This window comes from Moschus berezovskii, chromosome 2 (assembly GCF_049115385.1).
Source record: "Moschus berezovskii isolate FMDL1 chromosome 2, NW_MosBer_1.0, whole genome shotgun sequence".
Classification (NCBI taxonomy): Eukaryota; Metazoa; Chordata; class Mammalia; order Artiodactyla; family Moschidae; genus Moschus; species Moschus berezovskii.
Genome location: NC_142461.1, coordinates 50706826 through 50728429, shown reverse-complemented (window position 1 = coordinate 50728429; position 21604 = coordinate 50706826). Strand labels below are relative to the sequence as shown.

Genomic DNA, 21604 nt, shown 5'->3' with positions numbered 1-21604 from the left:
AGTCTCTTGATGAAAGTGAAAGTGAAGAGTGAAAAAGCTGGCTTAAAACTCAACACTAAGAAAATTAAGATCATGGTGTCTGTTCCCATTCAGTTCAGTTCAGTTGCTCAGTCGTGTCTAACTCTTTGCAACCCCATGAATCACAGCACACCAGGCCTCCCTGTCCATCACCAACTCCCGGAGTTCACTCAAACTCATGTCCATCGAGTCGGTGATGCCATCCAGCCATCTCATTCTCTGTCGTCCCCTTCTCCTCCCGCCCCCCATCCTTCCCAGCATCAGAGTCTTTTCCAATGAGTCAACTCTTCGCATGAGGTGGCCAAAACATTGGAGTTTCAGCTTTAGCATCAGTCCTTCTAATGAACACCCAGGATTGATCTCCTTTAGAAGGGACTGGTTGGATCTCCTTGCAGTCCAAGGGACTCTCAAGAGTCATTACCCGTTGGCAAATAGACGGGAAAGCACTGCAAACAGTGACAGAATTTATTTTCCTGGGCTCCAAAATCACTGCAGATGATGACTACAGTCATGACATTAAAAGATGCTTGCTCCTTGGAGGAAAAGTTATGACCAACGTAGACAGCATATTAAAAAGCAGAGACATTACTTTGCCAACAAACGTGCGTCGAGTCAAAGCTACGGTTTTTCCAGAAGTCATGTATGGGTGTGAGGGTTGAACCATAAAGAAAGCTGAGCGCTGAAGAATTGCTGCTTTTGAACTGTGTGTTTGAGAAGACTCTTGAGAGTCCCTTGCTCTGCAAGATCAAACTAGTCAATCCTAAAGGAAATCAACCCTGAATATTCATTGGAGGGACTGATGCTGAAGCTGAAACTCCAATACTTTGACATCCTGATGCGAAGAGCCAATTCATTAGAAGAGACCCTGATGCTAGAAAATATTGAAGGCAGGAGGAAAAGGGGACGACAGAGAACGGGATGACAGAGGATGAGACGGTTGGATGGCATCACTAACTCAATGGACATGACTCTGATCAAGCTCCAGGAGATGGTAAAGGACACGGAAGCCTGGTGTGCTGCAGTCCATGGTGTCCGCAGAGTAGGACACAACTGAGTGACTGAACAACAACAGCTGCAATGAACAAAGCAGGAGTAGAAAATAATAATCATATAGATATGCAAAAACTGGAGTATTTAGATCAAGTCATCTCAAATGACTTCCCTTTACACTTCGAATAAAATCCAAAGATGGCACCATGGCCTCCCAGATACTATGAAAAAGCCCTATCTCTGACCTCATTTCCTACCACTCTTACCCTCACTGACTGTAATACAAAGCCCTTGCTTCTCATAAAACAGGGCAAAACTGTTTCTGTCTGAGGCCTTTGCACTTGCTGTTCCCTTCCCAAATATTCACAAAGTTACCTCCTAACTTTATTTAGGCCTGTTCATTATCACCTTCTCAGAGGCCCCCCTGACCACCTTATATAAAACAGCACCCCACTTTAGCCCTCTCCATCTGCTTTTCATACTTTTTCCTACAGCATGGACATGGAACAACAGACTGGTTCCAAATAGGAAAAGGAGTACATCAAGGCTGCATATTGTCACCCTGCTTATTTAACTTATATGCAGAGTACATCATGAGGAACGCTGGGCTGGAAGAAGCACAAGCTGGAATCAAGATTGCCAGGAGAAATATCAATAACCTCAGCTATGCAGATGACACCACCCTTAAAGCCATGAAATTAACAGATGCTTACTCCTTGGAAGGAAAGTTATGACCAACCTGTATAGCATATTAAGAAGCAGAGTCATTACTTTGCCAACAAAGGTCTTTCTTGTCAAGGCTATGGTTTTTCCAGTGGTCATGTATGGATGTGAGATTTGGATTGTGAAGAAAGCTGATCACCGAAGAATTGATGCTTTTGAAGTGTGGTGCTGGAGAAGACTCTTGAGAGTCCCTTGGACTGCAAGGACATCCAACCAGTCCATTCTAAAGGAGATCAATCCTGGGTGTTCACTGGAAGGTCTGATGCTAAGGCTGAAACTGCAATACTTTGGCCACCTCATGCGACGTGTTGACTCACTGGAAAAGACTCTGATGCTGGGAGGGATTGGGGGCGGGAGGAGAAGGGGACGACAGAGAATGAGATGGCTGGATGGCATCACTGACTCGATGGACATGAGTTTGAGTGAACTCCGGGAGTTGGTGATGGACAGAGAGGCCTGGCGTGCTGTGATTCATGGGGTCGCAAAGAGTCCGACATGACTGAGCAACTGAACTGATATAGTATATCGCACGCGAAAGTACTGCAAGAGTTAGTGACTATTGCATCAGGCTAGAAGTGAATGGTTGACCTTTACCTAAAGAGCACTTGGTGCTTTCTGATTGGACTCTTTATATTTGCTCAACCTGGGGCTTTCTTGTTATTCTCTGATTGGCCCTATGGAGGGAGTTTCCCCAGGTTGCGGTTTTTCCAGGAATCCCTACCCAAGATGGTGTCCACTTCTAAAATGGAGTAACTTTGGTCCTGTGAGCAGCAAGCAGTAAGCGAAGTACAGAAGCGAAAATGCATTAAGGGAGCATTAAGTTCTTTATGTGCAGTTAAGTATTGACAATATGGCATCCTCACCTTACAGTTTACAAGAAACTACAGCATATAAAAGTTAAATAAGGACCTAGGAACGCAGAGTCGGACACGTTGAGTGACTGAACTGAACTGAAGAACAAACAAAGCGAGAACAAATGTCAAGACTTGATGAATGATTCCTGAAATGGGTGAATGGAAGCAAAATCCGAAAGGAAGCAAAATTTGGACTGAGGGAAAGCTAAACCATACATGAACACCAGTTAAAATGTTGGCCACACAGAAAGGCGGCAAACAGAACGGAGTCTCTTCTGTAAGGCCATAATCTTTTTATATTGCCCTCATAACAACCTCACGGGGTAAGGACAGCAGGTACATTCATTAAGAGCAAGACCTACGCCACCTTCGCAGCCGGCAAGGGTGGCAGATCCAGCCCAGCACTCACCGGTTCGTACAGTTACATAATCGACACTCAGAACCTCTGGCTTCCTCCCGCCCCTGCGCTGGGCTCACGTGGCTGGCCTCGCGACCGGAAGCAGCCTCAAGAGAACCATGGCGGTTGGTGAATCCGAGGAACAGTTCCCGAGCTGGAACAGGGGTGAGCGGTCACGGTGGTTCTTACGTCAGAGCGCGGCGGGACCTGAAAACCCGCCGGCCTAGAGGGATTAGTCCGCGCGGCTCTGCGGTCCCTCTGATTGGCCGGCCGGATGACGTAGCCCGTTTACAGTAGGCTTTGCGGCAGTGGGAGTGTGCGTCAACTCTGCGCAATCGGAGAGAGGAAAATGGGGCGTGCCCGACCGCTCAGGGGGCCCGCTGATTGGCTGGAGGGCGGCGGCGCCGGGTGGCCCGGGCCGCGGGAGGAGGGCGGTGCCGTGGGCCTGGTCTGGGTTTACTGGCGACCGGCTCCGGTAAGATGATGATGGCAGCTCGGAGAGGTCAAAGAGCCCTTATAAAGGTGGTCTCGGGATGCCGTTCTAAGTCGACGGCAGCCGCCAGAGGCCAGGCTCCAGCCGCCAGAGGCCCGGCTCCAGCGCAGGTGCCTGCGAAGAACGTCAGGTAATGAACAACGGGGGCGCGGCAGCGAGAGTAATTTCTCCCTCCTTACGGCCTGTTGAGCAAGGGGACCCGGGACATTTGCGGTGAGGCAGGCGGATCGGATGCGTTTCCGCGTCTATGTAGACAAAGGGCCTACTGCCTTAGGCAAGTGAAGGACTCAGGCCCCCTCTCTCCGGCCCCATGGTCGTAGGGTCGCCAGCCTGTCTAGGCCGTCCTGTCTTATGTTCGTGGTTCCCAACCATCGCGAGAGGCGGTGAATCATAAGCAGCTGATAAAGCCACTTGAAGTGGGGGCGGGGAGGGTTGTGCTTTGGGCTTTTCCGGTCTCCTCCCCTACGGCCTACTGCTGCTGTTCTCCGGAAGTTATAACTGCGGCGCAGGAGTTGGGGGTTGATGGATGTGGGAATTTGTGGCCTTTTATTCCTCCAGAGTGTCCGACGGCCAGAGGTGCTTTCCCCAGTTTCTGTTAGCGGTCTTTGCCCACCCCCGCCCCCGCTTTGTTGCTAGCTAAACTAAACCGAAACCGAAGTAGGGGACTTGGATTTTTTTTTCCCTGGCATTGTAAGTTAGCTGTCCTGTAACCTTGAGTCAGAGTCTGCCTTCGATTTTCCAGGTTGGTTCTTTTTTGGTAGGTAATGGAAGAGGAGACATGAAATTTTCCATATTTCCACCAGTTGCCTTTTATTTATGACACTTTAAATTATGCTCGAAAATTAAAGTTAACTTTTAAAATTAATTCAGTTTATGTACGGGATGGAGGGAGAAAGCACAAATCTGGTTCAGCTCCTTCCAGGACATTTAGAGTCAATGAATTTTTAAAAATACCAACAACCTAATCGACTCTAAATCCTTTTAGACATTTTTTCGTCAAAACTGAAATAAAATCATCTCATATCCTTCACTCTTGCTTTAGGAAATAGTTTTAAAAAGTTCGAAGCAGAACACTGTATCATACTTTAGATCTGCTTGTATTGCTCTTATAATAGGCTGGCTGTTACTTTTGAAAAAAAAATTGCTTTAGTGATCAAATTAAGGTTTAAATTTCAGTCTAAGTATTTACTGTTTATGATAATGAAAAGGGAGATAATTTATGAGTTCATTGCAAGGCTGATTTTGGCCTTTATTATAATACAGGATTTAGGATGTAGTACTGGAAGTTTAGTGACCAAAAAACTGTCCTCCTTTTGTTCAGTTTTCATTCCGTGGTTTAAACATATATATGACTGTAAGGTTCGCATATTGTAGTTGAAGACATACTATTCTTGATAAAGTATGGAAATAGATGTGCTGTCCAGGGCACTGTAACCATAATATGCAAACTGATCAGAAAACTCCTGTTGTGCTCAGTCCTGTCCGACTGTTTGTGACCCCCATGGACTGTCACTTGGTCATTTTTCCTCCACCCACATAGCAGCTGTTACATGTCACGTCCATCTCTAGTTCACTATTGCCTTCTCTCTCATTCTGTTCTTTTTTGCACTAGTTATTGCTGTTCTGTCGCTCAGTCATGTCCAACTCTTTGCGACCTCATGGACTGTAGCAGGCCAGGCTTCTCTGTCCTCCACCGTCTCCTGAAGTTTGCTCAAACTCATGTCCATTCAGTCAGTGATGCTATCGAACCATCTCATCCTCTGCTGCCCTCTTCTCTTCGCCGTCAATCCTTCCCAGCATCAGGGTCTCTTCTAATAAGGCGGCTCTTCACATCACATGGCCAAAGCATTGGAGTTTCAGCTTTAGCATCAGTCCTTCCAGTGAATATTCAGGGTTTATTTCCTTTAGGATTGACTGGTTTGATCTTACAGTCCACCCTTGATCTTACTGAATAGGCCTAATTTCTCCAATCATTCTTTAATTCAGTTTTCTCTTCCAGCCATACTATGGGATGTCAGTGTCCTTAAAGAAGTTTTTTTATACGTAAATCATATTTTATATGAATCAAATTTTATATATAACATGAGATTTCACCAGGCCACTCCCTTCTCTGTTAAAAAAATAACTTGAAGACTTGATTTAATGAGATAGTATTCTTTGGTGGAACACTTTAAGAGCATCTCATTGAGAATAAATCCCAAATTGCTTTATACTGACCAGTAGTCCCCAGGATAATCCAGCACCAGCCTCTCTCTCTTAACATTATTTCATTGTGCTCTCGCTCTGGCTTGCTCTACTGCTGTTGCACTGTTAATCTTTTTGAGAGTCTGGATGCAGCCAGGCTTTTTCCCTAGTACTTGGAATGGTCTGTATCTACCTCTCCTCCTCCCATGTACAGCCACACACATATGTATGTATGAGAGAGAGATCTTATATAAGTGTACACACACATTATATACATACATACCTATTTCACCCTTTACATGACTGTTGTTGTTGTTCAGCTGCTCAGTGGTGTCTGACTCTTTGCAACCCCATGGAATGCAGCACACCAGACTTCCCTGTCCTTCACCATCTCCCAGAGTTTGCTCAAACTCATGTCCGTTGAGTCAATGATGCCATCTAACCATCTCATTTTCTGTCATCCTCTTCTCCTGCCTTCAATCTTGCCCAGCATCAGGGTCTTTTCCAATGAGTTGGCTCTTTGTATCAGGTGGCCAAAGTATTGGAGCCTCAGCATTAGTCCTTCCAATGAATATTCAGAGTTGATTTCCTTTAGTATTGACTGATTTGATCGCCTTGCAGTCCAGCGGACTTTCAAGAGTCTTCTCCAGCACCACAGTTCAAAAGCATCAATTCTTTGGTGCTCAGCCTTTTTTATTTTCCAGCTCTCACATCCATACATGACTACAAAAACCATAGCTTTGACTATACATACCTTTGTAGGCAAAATAATGTCTCTTTTAATATGCTGTCTAGGTTTGTCATAGTTTTTCTTCCAAGGAGCAAGCATCTGAGGCTGCAGTCACCACCCGCAGTGATTTTTGAGCCCAAGAAAATAAAGTCTGTCACTGTTTCCACTGCTTCCCTATCTGTTTGCCATGAAGTGATGGGACCACATGCCATGATCTTAGTTTTTTGAATGTTGAGTTTTAAGCCAGTGTTTTCACTCTCTTTTACCTTCATCAAGAGGCTTTTTAGTTCCTCTTCACTTTCTGCAATAAGGGTGGTATCATCTGCATATTTGACGTTATTGATGTTTCTCCCGGCAGTGTTGATTTTAGCTTGTGCTGCATCCAGCCCGGCATTTTGCATGATGTACTCTGCACATTATTTAAATAAGCAGGGTGACAATATACAGCCTTGACATACTCCTTTCCCAATTTGGAACCAGTCTGTTGTTCCATGTCTGGTTCTAACTATTGCTTCTTGACCGGCATACAGATTTCTCAGGAGGCAGATAAGGTGGTCAGGTATTCCCATCTCTTTAAAAATTTTCCACACTTTGTTTTTAACCTGCACAGCCAAAGGTTTTAGCGTAGTCAATGAAGCAGATGTTTTTCTGGAATTCTGTAGCTTTTTCTATGATCCACCAGATGTTGGCAATTTGATCTCTTGTTCTTCTGCCTTTTCTAAATCCAGCTTATACCTCCGGAAGTTCTCAGTTCACATACTATTGAAGCCTGCTGCTGCTAAGTCGTTTCAGTCGTGTCCGGCTCTGTGTGACCCCATAGACTGCAGCCCACCAAGGCTCCCCCATCCCTGGGATTCTCCAGGCAAGGACACTGGAGTGGGTTGCCATTTCCTTCTCCAGTGTATGAAAGTGAAAAGTGAAAGTGAAGTTGCTCAATCATGTCTGACTCTTAGTGACCCCATGGACCGCAGCCTCCCAGGCTCCTCCGTCCATGGGATTTTCCAGGCAAGAGTAGTAGAATAGGTTGCCATTGCCTTCTCTGTATTGAAGCCTAGTTTGAAGAGTTTTGAGCATTACTTTGCTAGCACGTGAAATGAGTGCAATTGTGCAGTAGTTTGAATGTTCTTTGACATGTCCCTTCTTTAGAATTGGGATGAAAACTGACCTTTTCCAGTCCTGTGGCCACTTCTGAGTTTTCCAAATTTGCTGGCATATTGAGTGCAGCATTTTAACAGGATCATCTTTTAGGATTTGAAATAGCTCAGCTGGAATAACTCCTCCTTATCCATTTTATCTCAGCTGAAATACAACCTCAGAGGACTTCCTGGATCACCCTATCTAAAGGAGATCCTAATTACATGTCCCCACACCCATTTCTATTTTAGTGGCTTATTTAATTCTCAACTAGAATGTAATCTTTATATTTGTGTTATTCACCATTATGTCCCTAGTGCCTGGCACAGAATAGCAGCTCAGTAAATATGTGAACTAATGCACAAATAGTAGTGTATAATAGTTATGCAATAATCTTACTAGTGTAAAGGCTAAAAATATATAGGTGAACAAGAGCATATCAGGCATCTGTATTATGAAGTACCCTGAACAGTTAACATTCTAATTACCTTGACATGTTTTTACATATACACCTGGAAATGGAGATTGGAAGGTAAAAGATAATTGAGCAATAGGTCTGACAGGCCCACCACATATACAGTGGAGCTGCTGCTGGTGCTGCTAAGTCACTTCGGTCGTGTCCGACTCTGTGTGACCCCATAGATGTCCCCCTTCCCTGGGATTCTCCAGGCAAGAACACTGGAGTGGGTTGCCATTTCCTTCTCCAATGTGTGAAAGTGAAAAGTGAAAGTGAAGTTGCTCAGTTGTGTCCAACCCTTAGTGACCCCACGGACTGCAGCCTACCAGGCTCCTCCATCCATGGGATTTTCCAGGCAAGAGTACTGGAGTGGCTTGCCATTGCCTTCTCCGATACAGTGGAGAGAGGGACCTAATTTCAAATCTCATAGAGTAGATCAAGAATTAAGGAAACCCCTGTGGATGCAGCTGGGAAAACAAGGTGGGTAGCTGAGTTCAAATTTGGACAATGAATATTCTCCCATCCTAGGGCAGGAATATGCTGTTAACACATGACTGCAGACTACAAGCCAGCTCTGAGACATACCTTTTGTGTCTGAAGGCTCTAACCCTAACTGTAAGCTGGCATTTTTAGTTTTCTTTATGGTGCTCAAGAAGCTTACTTTTGCACGTGTAATTTTGGGGGGAATATTCTAAGGTTGCAAATACCTTCTGAAGTATGATTGTTATTTAATGGTCTCTAATTTGTTTCCTCTTAATTGTCAATGTCACTCAATCAGGTAATTTTTGTCTTTTTAGTTATTTAGCTTCCTGTGGTATACTGATGAGCAGAACTCTTCCACTACATACCTCAGTTTTGCCTAAGAAGATTCATGCAAGAACCTTCTTCAGAATTGCTGCACCGTTAATAAACAAAAGAAAAGAATATTCAGAAAGGAGAATTATAGGGTTTGTATATTGTAATAGGTCTACTAAAAGACCATGTTCACAATGTTCTTTAGGATATTGTGCCTCTTTTTTTCTAGATTTGTGTCTTAAAGACCAAGCTCTGATTTTCTCACCCTTGCTCTTTTATAAATATTGGTTGAATGAATGTAATCATATGGTAACTTTATAGGTTAGGTTTAAATCTTGACATTTAAAGAAAATGAACTGTTTATGTCCTGCATTTTTGTACACTGTTCTTTTTTATAGTGGCATCATTACTGATGTGTTGGGCCAAATATGTTTGTATAGCTCCCTCACCTACACACATACACACATACATAGGTAAGTATATATAAACGTGCTAAGAGACCCCTACCATCCAGAGCAGAGGTTGGCAAACTTTTTCTCTAAAGGGCCAGTTGGTAAATAGGTTTGTGGGCCATCTTGTCTCTTTTGCAATTACCCAACATGGTCAATGTAGCCCAGAACTAACCATGGACAATGTGTAGTAAGTGGGCTTGGTTGTGTTCCAATAAAACTGTTTACAGAGTCAGGCAAGAACCCAGGCCCTCCAACTTAGTACTTTTGTAATTCCTTAGTCTTCAGGATCTTTTAAAAAGAAACACCTGATGCTTAATCATATTGGTCCTGGAAGTGACACACAGTGCTTACTCTCAGATATTATTGGCAAGAAGTAGTCATGTGATAGCTGTTTAATTTGTAGCCTACTGGTGACCAGCAATAATGCCATGTAAAGCAAGCCTTAATACTTGGATAGGTAGACATCTTTGCCCCAGCTAGTGTCTTAAAAACAGAAATGGCAACAAAAAGATGAGAAATCAAATAGTGAATTGGTCTGCTTTACTTTTGAAGTACTATTAGTATCTCCCTTTTACTGTGAACTTGTCATTTGACAGGCCTGCTGGGTGCTCTATATTGTTTCATTTAATTCTCGCAATAATCATGTGATCTAGGTATTTTTCCCATTGTAAAGATGAAGAAAATGAAGCTGAGAAATTATGTTGTGTCGTGACTCCAAAGCTTATTTTTCCCACCATATTTATTTATTCTTTCTTGTTTCCTTATTCTTTCTTGTGCTAAAATTCTTTTTATTACAAATTGGTCTTATCTAATGATCACCTTCCCCCCATACCTTGTTTGATGTAAACACATAATAGCTACCATTTATGAAGTGCTTAGTAAGCATTGTGCATTATGCCAAAACTTTCCTTTAACCCTTAAAATAACTCTATAGAGGTATTTTTCAATTATGGATAAAGAAAATTGAGAGGTTAAGCAACCTAGTCAGGGTCACATGAAACTGCTATGTTTTAGAATTGATTATATTTGAACATAATAGACTACTTTAATGCAAATAGCTTCCAGGCTACCTGGTCTCATACATCTTCATGGGGTTTATATTGGCATTTATTTCCAAGCGTCTGAGAACATGGGGAGAGTAGACTAGGTTTATTTACTGTTTCCTCTGTGGGCCTCATTTCATGATCATAAAGGTTAAATATATATAAACACTCATTCTGTCATATTCCAAACATACCCTTTTAAAATTTAGAATGTGGTTGTTTACTGCATCATTTTGAGATGAATTCTATTTTAGCAGTGTTGACTCTTCATAACCAAGAATAATATGTGTCTGGTTTTCATTGTTCATTTGTCTTTATATGTATCCACAGTGTGGTTTTTTTGTTTTGTTTTGTTTTTTTCATTTAAACCCTGATGTGTCTTTGTTGAATTTATTTCTAGGTATTTTGCATTTGTATGCTACTGTTTTCTACTTGTTAGTATGGAAACAGGATTAATTTTTATGTATTTCTTAACAGGCTACCTAACTGAATTCTTGATTGATTGATTTTTGATTTGATAGTCATATCACCTGCCAGTTTATAATTTTGCCTAATTCTTTTCCACACGTGTGCCCATATTTTCATGCTCTGATTTAATTTCTTTGACATTTTAGAACAATGTCAAATGATAGTAATGGTAGCATCATTGGCTTCTTTCTAATGCTAATAGTAATGCTTCTGATATTTTACCATCTGTGAAGGGACTCATCCAATGATTTTGTTTTGGCTAAATAATATGGTTATAATAATTCTTAGTACTGAACCATCCATACTATGTATGGTTGGTTATATGTACTATGGATGGTTCATCCATACATCCTTAAATGAGTTGCATTTGATTATTTTAGTTTTTTTAATATATTCCTGGGATTATATTTGCTGGTATTTTACCTAGAAGCTTTGTTTCAGTACTCACAGGTAATACGGGTTTATAGATTTTGTTTTTTATGTTCTTTGTGAAGTTTGGATTGGCAGGATGTTATGCTGGCTCATAAAGAGAAGTTCCCCTTTTTTGTGTTATAGAATTGATTTTTTTTTCTTAATTACAAAATGTTTGCATACTTGTATAAACACTTAACAATTTAGAAGTATATATATTAGAATGAATAGAAAAAACAAAAGAAAATAGAAAAAAACAATTTAAAAAACAAAGAAAAAATAGAAATATATATATTAAAGAGTTAGTCTGTTTTTAATCCTACTCTTTTTTTTCCTGAGTTAACAACTGGTAATTGTTTAATTTATATCCTTTTAGGACTTTTAAAATATATTTTCATTACAGACAGTCTATTAACATAATTATTTTCAGAAAAAGCAAATACCAAATGTTTAAAATTGAGGAATTACAGTGTACACTTATAATATTTCTCAAATGGATAATAAAATTGTATATAAAGCAGACAAGATATATATAATTTTATTATCTATTTAGGAAATATTTTAAGTGTATAGTGTATTTCCTCGATTATTAAACACTTGATATTTGTGCCTTTTTTCATGTAGCAATATATTTTAAACCTCTTTGCTCTAAAGTATATGGTTGACCCTTGAAAGATGAGGGGTTTGGTAGTGCAGACCCCCACACAGTAAAAGAAAAAATCTGCATAGTGCTCTTTCTGTTTCAAAACAAGGAATTGATAAATGATTTATGCAAAGGCAGGAAGCTGAAACAGTTTGTATAAAATCAGGACTGAAACCTTAGTTTGTTTGATTCCACATATTGTGATTTCTAATTGAACACAAACTTTCCCCCACATTTAATTTAAAAATCTGTAAAACAAAAATACAAGTACTATATTTATCAAAAAATTTCTTATGTAAGTAGACACACACAGGACAAACCTGTGTTGTTCAAGGGTGAACTGTACATTTGATCTTAATCCCTTTAGATAACTGATGAGTTCCACAGTATGAATGTACCATAATTCATCAGCCATTTATTATAAAGCAGTATTAATGTGTGTGCCAAATGACTTCTTGCCTCATACACAGTAAGTTTTATTATTTACTCAGTTTAAAGCAGGGGTCCCCAACCTCTGGGTTCTAATACCTGATGATTTGAGGTGGAGCTGATGTAATAGTAGTAACAATAAAGTGTCCAATAAATGTTATGTACTTGAATCATCCTGAAACCATCCTCTCTTCCCCATTCCATGGAAAAATTGTCTTTCACAGAACTAGCCCCTGATGCCAAGAAGGTTGGGGACCACTGATTTAAAGTGTATATGTACTGTACAAATAGGTGCAGTTAACACCTTTCATTATTTTTTTTCAAGTTATTCTATGCAGGAAATGTATGATGTAGTATCTGGAATGGAGGATTACAAGCATTTTGTTCCTTGGTGTAAAAAATCAGATATAATATCAAGGAGACCTGGATACTGCAAAACACGATTAGAAATTGGGTTTCCACCTGTATTGGAGCGCTATACATCAGTAGTAACCTTGGTGAAACCACATTTGGTGAAGGTAATGGGTTTTTTTTGTTTTTCAATATTCCTCAACTAGTGATGTATTAGGTGGATTAATGTATAATAGCTTAAGAAGATTTCCCTAAACTAATAGGAGGGAAAAACAAACTGTTATATCACTTAAGTTGTGTTATTTTATACAATATTAGCATTATTCTTTCCAAATAGAAATTTAACTAGAACATGGAAATGAGAAGCTTTTTCTTTCTTCCTTCTGTTGAGAACTGCTGACCCCTAGGAAGGATGCAGCCACACAAGTGAGAAATGTTTTAATTTAATATTGATACTTGTGCTTTTTTTTTAAGTTAAGGCAGGGAAAGTGGTGAGAGGATGAAGAAAGATAGAAAAGATATAAGTGTGGAGAATATAAACATTGTTGAAGTCATCCTGCCATGTACCAGGTACTGAAATGCCAGGTACTGTTGCATGCGTTATATTAATCATCTTACCCTTCTCAGAGAAGGGTACACATATAGAAAAGGTACTCAGACTTCAACACATGAAAAAGGAGAATTCCAGAGTTACATCACCATTTATTTTGACTTCCTAGAGTGCGGTGAACAAAGACTTTCAAAGCTTGAGTTGTGTTTTGTGCCCACTCGATTTAGTGGTGGTATCATTTCTTGGTTATTAGCCAGAGCTAAGTGCCTTTTTCACCTCTTTGTCAGTCACTGAGGACATGCAGCCCTCATACCAGAAAGAATATACTGTCCAGTGAAGCTAAGACATTGGAGTCCACCCTAGTCCCACTGTCAAAACATCAACTCCACTTAAAAGTCTGTGCCCCATTCTGGGACTTTGCCATTATTATAACTGTTTTCAGCTGTTTGCCTCATAGTTTTGGCGTTTTTACCTACTACAGTGCACTGCCTCTTTTAAAATAGCTAATGTATTAAGCTCTATAGTGCTTTACTTGAATTGTTTAATCTTCACAACAGCCCCTTGAGATCCAAATTTTATTATCCTCCATCATCCTATAGTTGAGTATGCTAAGCCTTAGAAGAGTTAGATAGATAGCTTGGCCAAGGTTACACAGCCAAGACTCTAGTCTTTCTGATAACAGCGAATATCTCTCTAAATTTTACAATTGAGTCCCCTGACCTCAATCTCTTAACATTCAGATTCTTATAACTTTGATCTTAACATATCCTGCACCTAACTAAAGAACTCTAAAACCGTATCATTTTCTCCCCCTAGCTTTCTTCCTTTCCCTGACTTCCATGAATGTACCATATATACTTATTCCACAACACTGTGCCTTTGCATATTGTTCCCTCTTCTATCTGTAATGAACTTGATTCCTTGCCTGTTAATCCTTCAAATCCCAGCCTGCTTTCTCCCTTTCCTTTCATATGGCCAGTCTGTTCTACTTTGGTGATTCCTCTCGGCTTTGCATGTGCTTTATTTATTTCTCTTACTACTCTTTAGTATGACTTCTTTCTTCCTTTGGATTTCTGCTTGACAGAATCGAGCTACTTAAGGGAATGGGAGATCTTTTTCATCTCTGAATCCTCAGTCATGAGGGCTTTTGTTTATGAAGTTCTCACGGCTGTGTTCCTGTGTTCCTGTATATCCAGATGTTCATAGTAATTTCAGTAACCTTCAGCACTGCCAAGGAGGCAGGAAATTTTTTTTTTAATTATAATAGTATGTATTATATATTACTATCTTAATTTTAGGAGTCTTAGAGAAATTAAGAGACCACACAAATTTATACTGTGTATGTCTGATTCCAAAATTATTTTTCCATTAAAATAAGCTACCTCACTTAATGTGCTAATTTATTATTTAAGGGCTTCCCAGGTGGCTTAATGGTAAAGAACCCACCTGCCAATGCAGGAGACATAAGAGACTTGGGTTCAATTCCTGAATCAGGAAGATCCCCTGGAGGAGGAAATGGCAACCATCTCCATTATTTTTGCCTAGAGAATAGCATGGACAGAGGAGCCTGGCAGGCTACAGTCTGTGAGGTCGCAAAGAGTTGGACATGACTGACGCAGCTTAGCATGTTAGCACGACCTAAAGGTTAGGCAGCATTTGAGGGTTGTTCTGGAGACCCAAGGTACACACAAATTCATACTGTGTATGTCTGATTCCCAAATTATTTTTCCATTAAAATAAGCTGCCTCACTTAATGTGCTAATATTTAAAGACATATTTGAGAATAAAACACAGCAATGTTCAGCTTTTAATTTTCCCTGGGCTCGGGTTCTAGATCTTAATACCTAACACACGTATGTGACATACAATAAAAATTAGAACCAAGAAAGCAACAAAAGCTATGTGACATTTTTTATTAGCCGCCCCAAATGTACCTGTGACTTAACATGTAAGTGATTCTACATGAATCATGTAGATTCATCAGTCTGTAATGGCCAGAAGCCTACTTGCTGTGTTCAGTATCTCTGTTAGGAATTAGATCATTGGCAGTATTGTCCCTATCAAAACATACCAGTAAAAATCTGTGGGTCCTTGGGCTAGGTTATTGAACAAGTACAGCACTGCCACATTTTGTTAAAAAACAGTCAGAGGAAGGTGCTATATTGTAGTGATTATTCCCAACAGCTGTTTCTCCCTTACTATTAAATTTCTTATAAGCTTCATGCATGATTGTAAAGAAGGATGGAATGCTTTACCTTAAAGTTGGGTAACTGAAAAAGTTGTGAAAAAATTAGAAATTAAAGTAAATAGAGTGCTTGCTTCAGCAGCACATATACTAAAATTGAAGCAATATAAAGAAGATCAGCGTGATCCCTGCACAGAGATGAATGCAGATTCATGAACCATTCCATACTGGGGGAGCTCTGTGGTGCTCTGTGACCACCCAGAGAGGTGGGGACTGGGGGGAAGTTCCAGAGGGAGAGGATATATGTACACTTATGGCTCATTCACAGGGTTGTATGGCAGAAGCCAACATATTACTGTAAAGCAATTATCCTCCAGTTAAAAAAAAAGAGGGTATCCCTGGTGGTCCAGTGTTGAAACCCCACTTTTCCACTGCAGGGAGCACAGGTTTGATCCCTGATTGGGGGACAAAACATGTTACAAGCCACAAGGCACAGCCAAAAAAAAAAGTAAAGTTGGATAACTGAAATAATATTTTATTATAGATTTTTGATGGTTTTAAAAATTAGATGTTCATTATTGAACCAAGTATAAAGCCAAACGCTTTGGAGAAAAAAATTTTTTTTTTTTTTTTAATAAAAACTGGATTTATTTAGAAGAAACTTCACAGAGTGTGGGCCATCTCAGAAGGCAAGAAGCCTTGAAGAAATTTTTTTACTTTAATGACTTATTTTTCGTGTCTAAATAAGTTTTAAAACTTTCACTGGTTTCCATATTAAAAATTAAAATTTTTTTATAAATGTGAATAGAGCATTTCTTTTTAAATGCTTTCTAGTATGGGTGCAGTTTATAATGATTCTTCAGTGGTGAAAGTCGCTCAGTCATGTCCGACTCTGTGAACCCATAGACTGTACAGTCCATGGAATTCTCCAGGCCAGAATACTGGAGTGGGTAGCCTTTCTCTTCTGCAGGGGATCTTCCCAACACAGGGGTTGAACCCAGGTCTCCCACACCGCAGGCAGATTTTTTACCAGCTGAGCCACAAGGCTGCTGTCTGATAATTCAAAAGGCTTTAGATGAAGAGGAAGTGAGAATAAACCGCAAGTGGATTTTTAGCTCTGTAGCCCTTGGTTAGAACTATGTTTTGTTAGATCCAGGTATGGTCAGAGAAATAATCCTATGTTTTGTGTTTAGGGAGACTGTAGCTATGGGAGGAAAATATGACTGTTTACTTGGGGGAAACAGTTTACCTGTGCAAGTCCTTATTTGCAGATCTGTGCGTATAGTCTCAGGAGAGGGACAGCCTAAATTCTTGAGGTATAAGTTATCAGAAGGAAAGGGGGTAGAGGGGCTTGATCATTACTGGCCCCAGTATTTGCCAGAATTGCCAAAAAATTAAGGCTTAATTGAGGAAGGGATGTAGACTGTGAAATGAGTGAAGTGAAAATTGCTCAGTTGTGTCCCAGTCTTTGCAACCCCATGGGCTATACAGTCTGTGGAATTCTCTAGGCCAGAATACTGGAGTGGGTAACCTTTGCTTTCTCCAGGGGGTCTTCCCAACGTGGGAATCGAACCCAGGTCTCCCTCATTGCAGGCGTATTCTTTACCAGCTGAGCCGCCTGGGAAGCCCAAGACTTTGAAACAAGAGTTAAAAAATAGCCTGCTTTTGAGGGAACATAGCATATATATTCTTGAGGTCAATTGTCTACTAGTATAATAAGGCCCAGATGGCATGTTAGGATAGTAAATAAAGAAGCTGAACTTCATTCAAGGTCATAACCAGTTCTGACAGTGTTTTAGTAACTGTGGTCCTGGCCACTGTTTTTCACACTGCGGAAGGCAACTCTTGGATGGGTCTCAACCAGCATTTTTTAATGCTAGAGAATGGGACATGTCAGATTGCACTGCACATAGTATCACTGTGTATAATGTCTCAGTGTACACACATATGTGAAATAATGAGCACTGAAGAGATGAGAGATCAGAAAGCAATGAGTCAGGACTAGACTTACAAGAAAACTGGAACCATACAGGCCCCTAGAGATAAAGAATAGTGAGTTAGAGAAAGACTAAATGTGATTGATAAGGAAGGTCTTTGGGCAGGCAAGAATTAGAAAATTGTTCTAGGGACCTATGCCAGATTCCATACAAGTATTAAATTTAGCCATCTCATAGTGATAGTAAAAAATAGGCATTATGCTCATTTTACAGGTTAAGGAAATACAGGGAATTAACTTGTTCAGGATCACTAATAAGTGGCAGAGCTGCAAATAAATTTCCAGATAGTAACTCCCTGTTTTGTTGGGAAGAACTCTGAAGTAGCACAGTGGGTGACAGCAGGGGAGGAGAGAACTAGTAGTAATCTTGGGAATCCCAGGAGAAAGGAAAATGGCTTATGACGGCAAGAGATCTCTTCCTGCTGCTGCTGCTCAGTCACTTCAGTCGTGTCCGACTCTGTGCGACCCCATAGACGGCAGCCCACCAGGCTCCCCCGTCCCTGGGATTCTCCAGGCAAGAACACTGGAGTGGGTTGCCATTTCCTTCTCCAATGTGTGAAAGTGAAAGTGAAGTTGCTCAGTCATGTCTGACTTGTAGCAACCCCATAGACGGCAGCCCACCAGGCTCCCCCGTCCCTGGGATTCTCCAGGCAAGAACACTGGAGTGGGTTGCCATTTCCTTCTCCAATGTGTGAAAGTGAAAGTGAAGTTGCTCAGTCATGTCTGACTTGTAGCGACCCCATGGACTGCAGCCTACCAGGCTCCTCCGTCCATGGGATTTTCTAGGCAAGAGTACTGGAGTGGTTTGCCATTGCCTCCTCCAAGATCTCTTCCTACCACCAAGATAAAGAGATCTTTTTGTCCCCTGTGGTCTAATCTATAAAAATACTCACTTTCAACTAAAGCGTCCTCAATTATAGATTCTGGACAATCCAAGTGGTATTTTACTGTTTTTTGTTTTGTTTTGTTTCATTTTGTTCTAGGCATCCTGTACTGATGGGAAGCTCTTCAATCACTTGGAGACTGTTTGGCGTTTTAGCCCAGGTCTTCCTGGCTACCCAAGAACTTGTACTTTGGATTTTTCAGTAAGTCTCTCATAAAGCTCTCTATTTGTTCCAGATATCAGATAAAGTTGGTAAAGAAGGAATAATTCATTTTTAGTAGAACCCAGGTGCTATAATTAGTAAACTGCATGCATAGTAATTGGACTTCCCAGGTGGCTCAGTGGTAAAGAATCTGCCTGCCAATGCAGGAGACGCCGGAGATTCAGGTTCAATCCCTGGGTCAGGAAGATCCCCTGGGATAGGAAATGGCAGTTCACTCCAGTATTCTTGATTGGAAAATCCCATGGACAGAGGAGCCTGGTGGGCCCCAGTCCCTGGGGATGGAAAGAGTTGGGCACAACTGAGTGACTGCGCGCGTGCACACACACACACACATTTATGCATAGCAATTACTATAAGACTTTTTTTAAATCTCAAATTTCTGAGTATTGAATATCTTTTTCTGCACTGACGTTTTTTTTTTTGCACTAATTTTATAAGACAATGCTAGGGGAAATTCCCTGGCAGTCCAGTGGTTAGGACTCTACACTTCCACGGCAGGGGACACTGGTTCAATCCCTGGCCGGGGACTAAGATCCCTAATGCCGCATGGCACAGCCAGAAAAAAGGAAAGAATGCCAATGACTTTTTCTCTCTTTCCTGAAACCCTGAATGCCTTCTCTATTTTCTAGTTTTTACAAGTCCATAGATTATAAGACACATGTCTTGCCTACTACCAGCTTAATAACAGTGTAACACCAAATGAAATCTGTACATTGATCTGCATCTTATGAGTTGCAGAAATAAAATGCAAAGGAAGAATATATTTTTAAATTTAAGCACTATGGTATTGGTATTTTCTTGTTCATATCACCTTAGCTATAGAAAACTTAAAGTCACTTGTGTGGCTTTTTATTTATATGAGTTGGTTCCTATATTTGCAGCCTAGGCTTACATTTTAAAATATGGTTATAATTTTGAGTAAATTACTGTATGCTGGTCTCAGCTCTTAGGTTGCTTTCATTTTCATTTCATAATTTTTTCATAAAAATTAGTGGACAATAAAAGAACACTTGGGGAAATTTGAATGAAACCTCTATAAATTAGATAATAGCATTATTATCTCGTAATATTAACTCTGTCTGTTAATCTCCTGGTTTTAATTGCACTGTGGTTATATAAACCTGAAATCTGGGTGGTGGGTATTTGAGAAATCTTAGTAAGTAGTATTGCAACTTTTTAATAAGCCAAATTATTTTAAAATTAAAAATTAAAACTTTTAAAAGTTAGTGGATATTTCATCCTTACGGCATTATTTCTCAAACTGGTTGCTTTGAATTCAGTCTTAAGGGGATACAAATGAAATTTAAATCCTTGTCTACTTTAAGATTGAAGCACCTTTGCCATGTAGTTTGTGGATTAACCTCACCTTTCTGGTATTAACTTGTGGGAATAACCTATCACTTCCCTTCCTTACTTACTTTTGGGAAGTCGTGTCCAACTCTGTGTGACCCCACAAACTCTAGCCCGCCAGCCTCCTCTGTCCGTGAAATTCTCCAGGCAAGAACACTAGAGTAGGTAGCTGTTCCCTTCTCCAGGGGATCTTCCCAACCTAGGGATCGAATACAGGTCTCCCTCATTGCAGGTGGATTCTTTACCAGCTGAGCTACCATTTCTTTTTGGGAAGGAAGGTAGCTCTTAAAGGGACACACTAATAAGAAGCCAAAGTGATAAATATGATATTCATTTAGCAAAGCTTTTCTTCCAGTATTTTTTAACTTAATAAAATCAGACTCTTTGCCATAAAATGAGATTCATTGACTTTGTTTTACTGTTTGTTGTGCAGCCACTGTTGTGCTTACTGCTGTAAATAAGTCTTCCTCTTATCGACGTTAAAAATCTCATCTAGATATAGGCCCATATTGCTCTGCCTTAGGTATTGGGCCAATTAGCCCGTTTCACTGTGCAAACACCATTACCCTAAGTAGAGATTTAGTAAAAGAAGGGTCTTTCTAAAATAGTTATTAACATTTTCCTACAGATTTCTTTTGAATTTCGCTCACTTCTACACTCTCAGCTTGCCACATTGTTTTTCGATGAAGTTGTAAAGCAGATGGTAACTGCCTTTGAAAGAAGAGCGTGTAAGCTGTATGGTCCAGAAACAAACATACCTCGGGAATTGATGCTTCATGAAGTTCATCACACGTAAAGAAAAAAGGAAATGGTCACCTACTTGTATCTAGTTTATTCACTTTTAGGAAGTGCTTTCATCATTTGCTTTCAGAAGTCAGAAAGCATGTGTCAAACCCAGCTTTGATTATAAACCCATACTGTTGAAAATTTGCACTTGGAATATGGAACCACATGTACATAGAATTCAATCAAGTATAATTCAGAGTAGTATGTATGTTAGCATATTTACAATAATAGGATGTTTTCACTGTTGCTGGAATACTGATATCACTCTTTTGAGCAGAAATTGAAACTGTAAATTTAAACCTTTTAATTATTACCTCACCTGAAAGACGTTGGTTGAGATACTCATGCAGTGTGTACTATATTAACCATATCACGTTTAAGTTATTAATTTCAGACTATTTATAACTTATTGTCTTAGGGCCTGCCTTGTGGCTTAGGATATTTGCGTAATCATCAGATATTTAAAATAAAAACTTTGACTTAAAAATACTGTTAATGAAGGTTCCCTGGCACTTTTCTTATTTTTAAATTGTTCCTGTGGATAGTAGTAGATAATTCAGTATTATACTAAGGTTAGCTTCCAGATAAACACTTATTTTTTATTATTATTTTTTGGTGAGTGGTCCAGAGAGGTTTTTTTTGGTCCAGAGTTTTAAGCTACTTTTCTCATAGTTTGCAACCCTGATACTTTGACTGCTGTGTCTGTAATGCTGAATATGTGTCAGATTTTGTCTACAGCAGTGGGCAAAGATCAAGATAAGTTGGTTGATATGTCTGCAGCACCATGCATCCTTATTTTCTATTTATTGTGTGTATTCACTTTCGATAATATATTTCAAACTGATATTTTTGTAAACAAATCAAAGTAAGGACTGAAGTGGTAACTTAATAAAGTTAATTTGTTTATTTTTTGTACAGTTAGTTTGGTTATTGAAATGTCGCAAAATACTTTAACAAAAACAAATCTGGGCAAAATTCAGTCTTCCTTTAATTAGTATTAATCCCCTTCCCTTCCTTCATCCCCTAGCCAACAACCCTTTTGCATTAATCATCCTTTGT

The 21604-nt window shown here is 40.0% G+C and overlaps 2 protein-coding genes and 1 non-coding gene across 5 annotated transcripts in view; 2 read left to right on the top strand and 1 right to left on the bottom strand.

The window, feature by feature from the left end:
• SF3B1 (splicing factor 3b subunit 1) overlaps positions 1-3168 on the bottom strand; it is a 59387-nt gene extending 56219 nt beyond the window's left edge. For 2 of the 3 annotated variants that reach the window (XR_016035440.1, XR_016035442.1), the window contains exon 1: positions 2995-3168. The gene's annotated coding sequence lies outside the window, so the exon portion shown is untranslated. The remainder of the gene's footprint in view (positions 1-2994) is intronic. The other variant, XM_055398965.2, reaches the window with a different exon arrangement.
• A 212-nt stretch (positions 3169-3380) lies between these two features.
• Positions 3381-21451, top strand: COQ10B (coenzyme Q10B). The gene is made up of 5 exons (XM_055398973.2): positions 3381-3605; positions 8778-8927; positions 12547-12739; positions 18287-18388; positions 20388-21451. The coding sequence occupies exons 1-5, from the start codon at positions 3463-3465 to the stop codon at positions 20553-20555; spliced, it is 756 nt and encodes a 251-aa protein (XP_055254948.2). The 5' UTR covers positions 3381-3462; the 3' UTR covers positions 20556-21451.
• On the top strand, positions 15434-15539 carry LOC129538725 (U6 spliceosomal RNA). The gene has a single exon (XR_008682275.2). It is a non-coding gene; the product is annotated as a U6 spliceosomal RNA (small nuclear RNA).
• Positions 21452-21604: the final 153 nt, after the last annotated feature.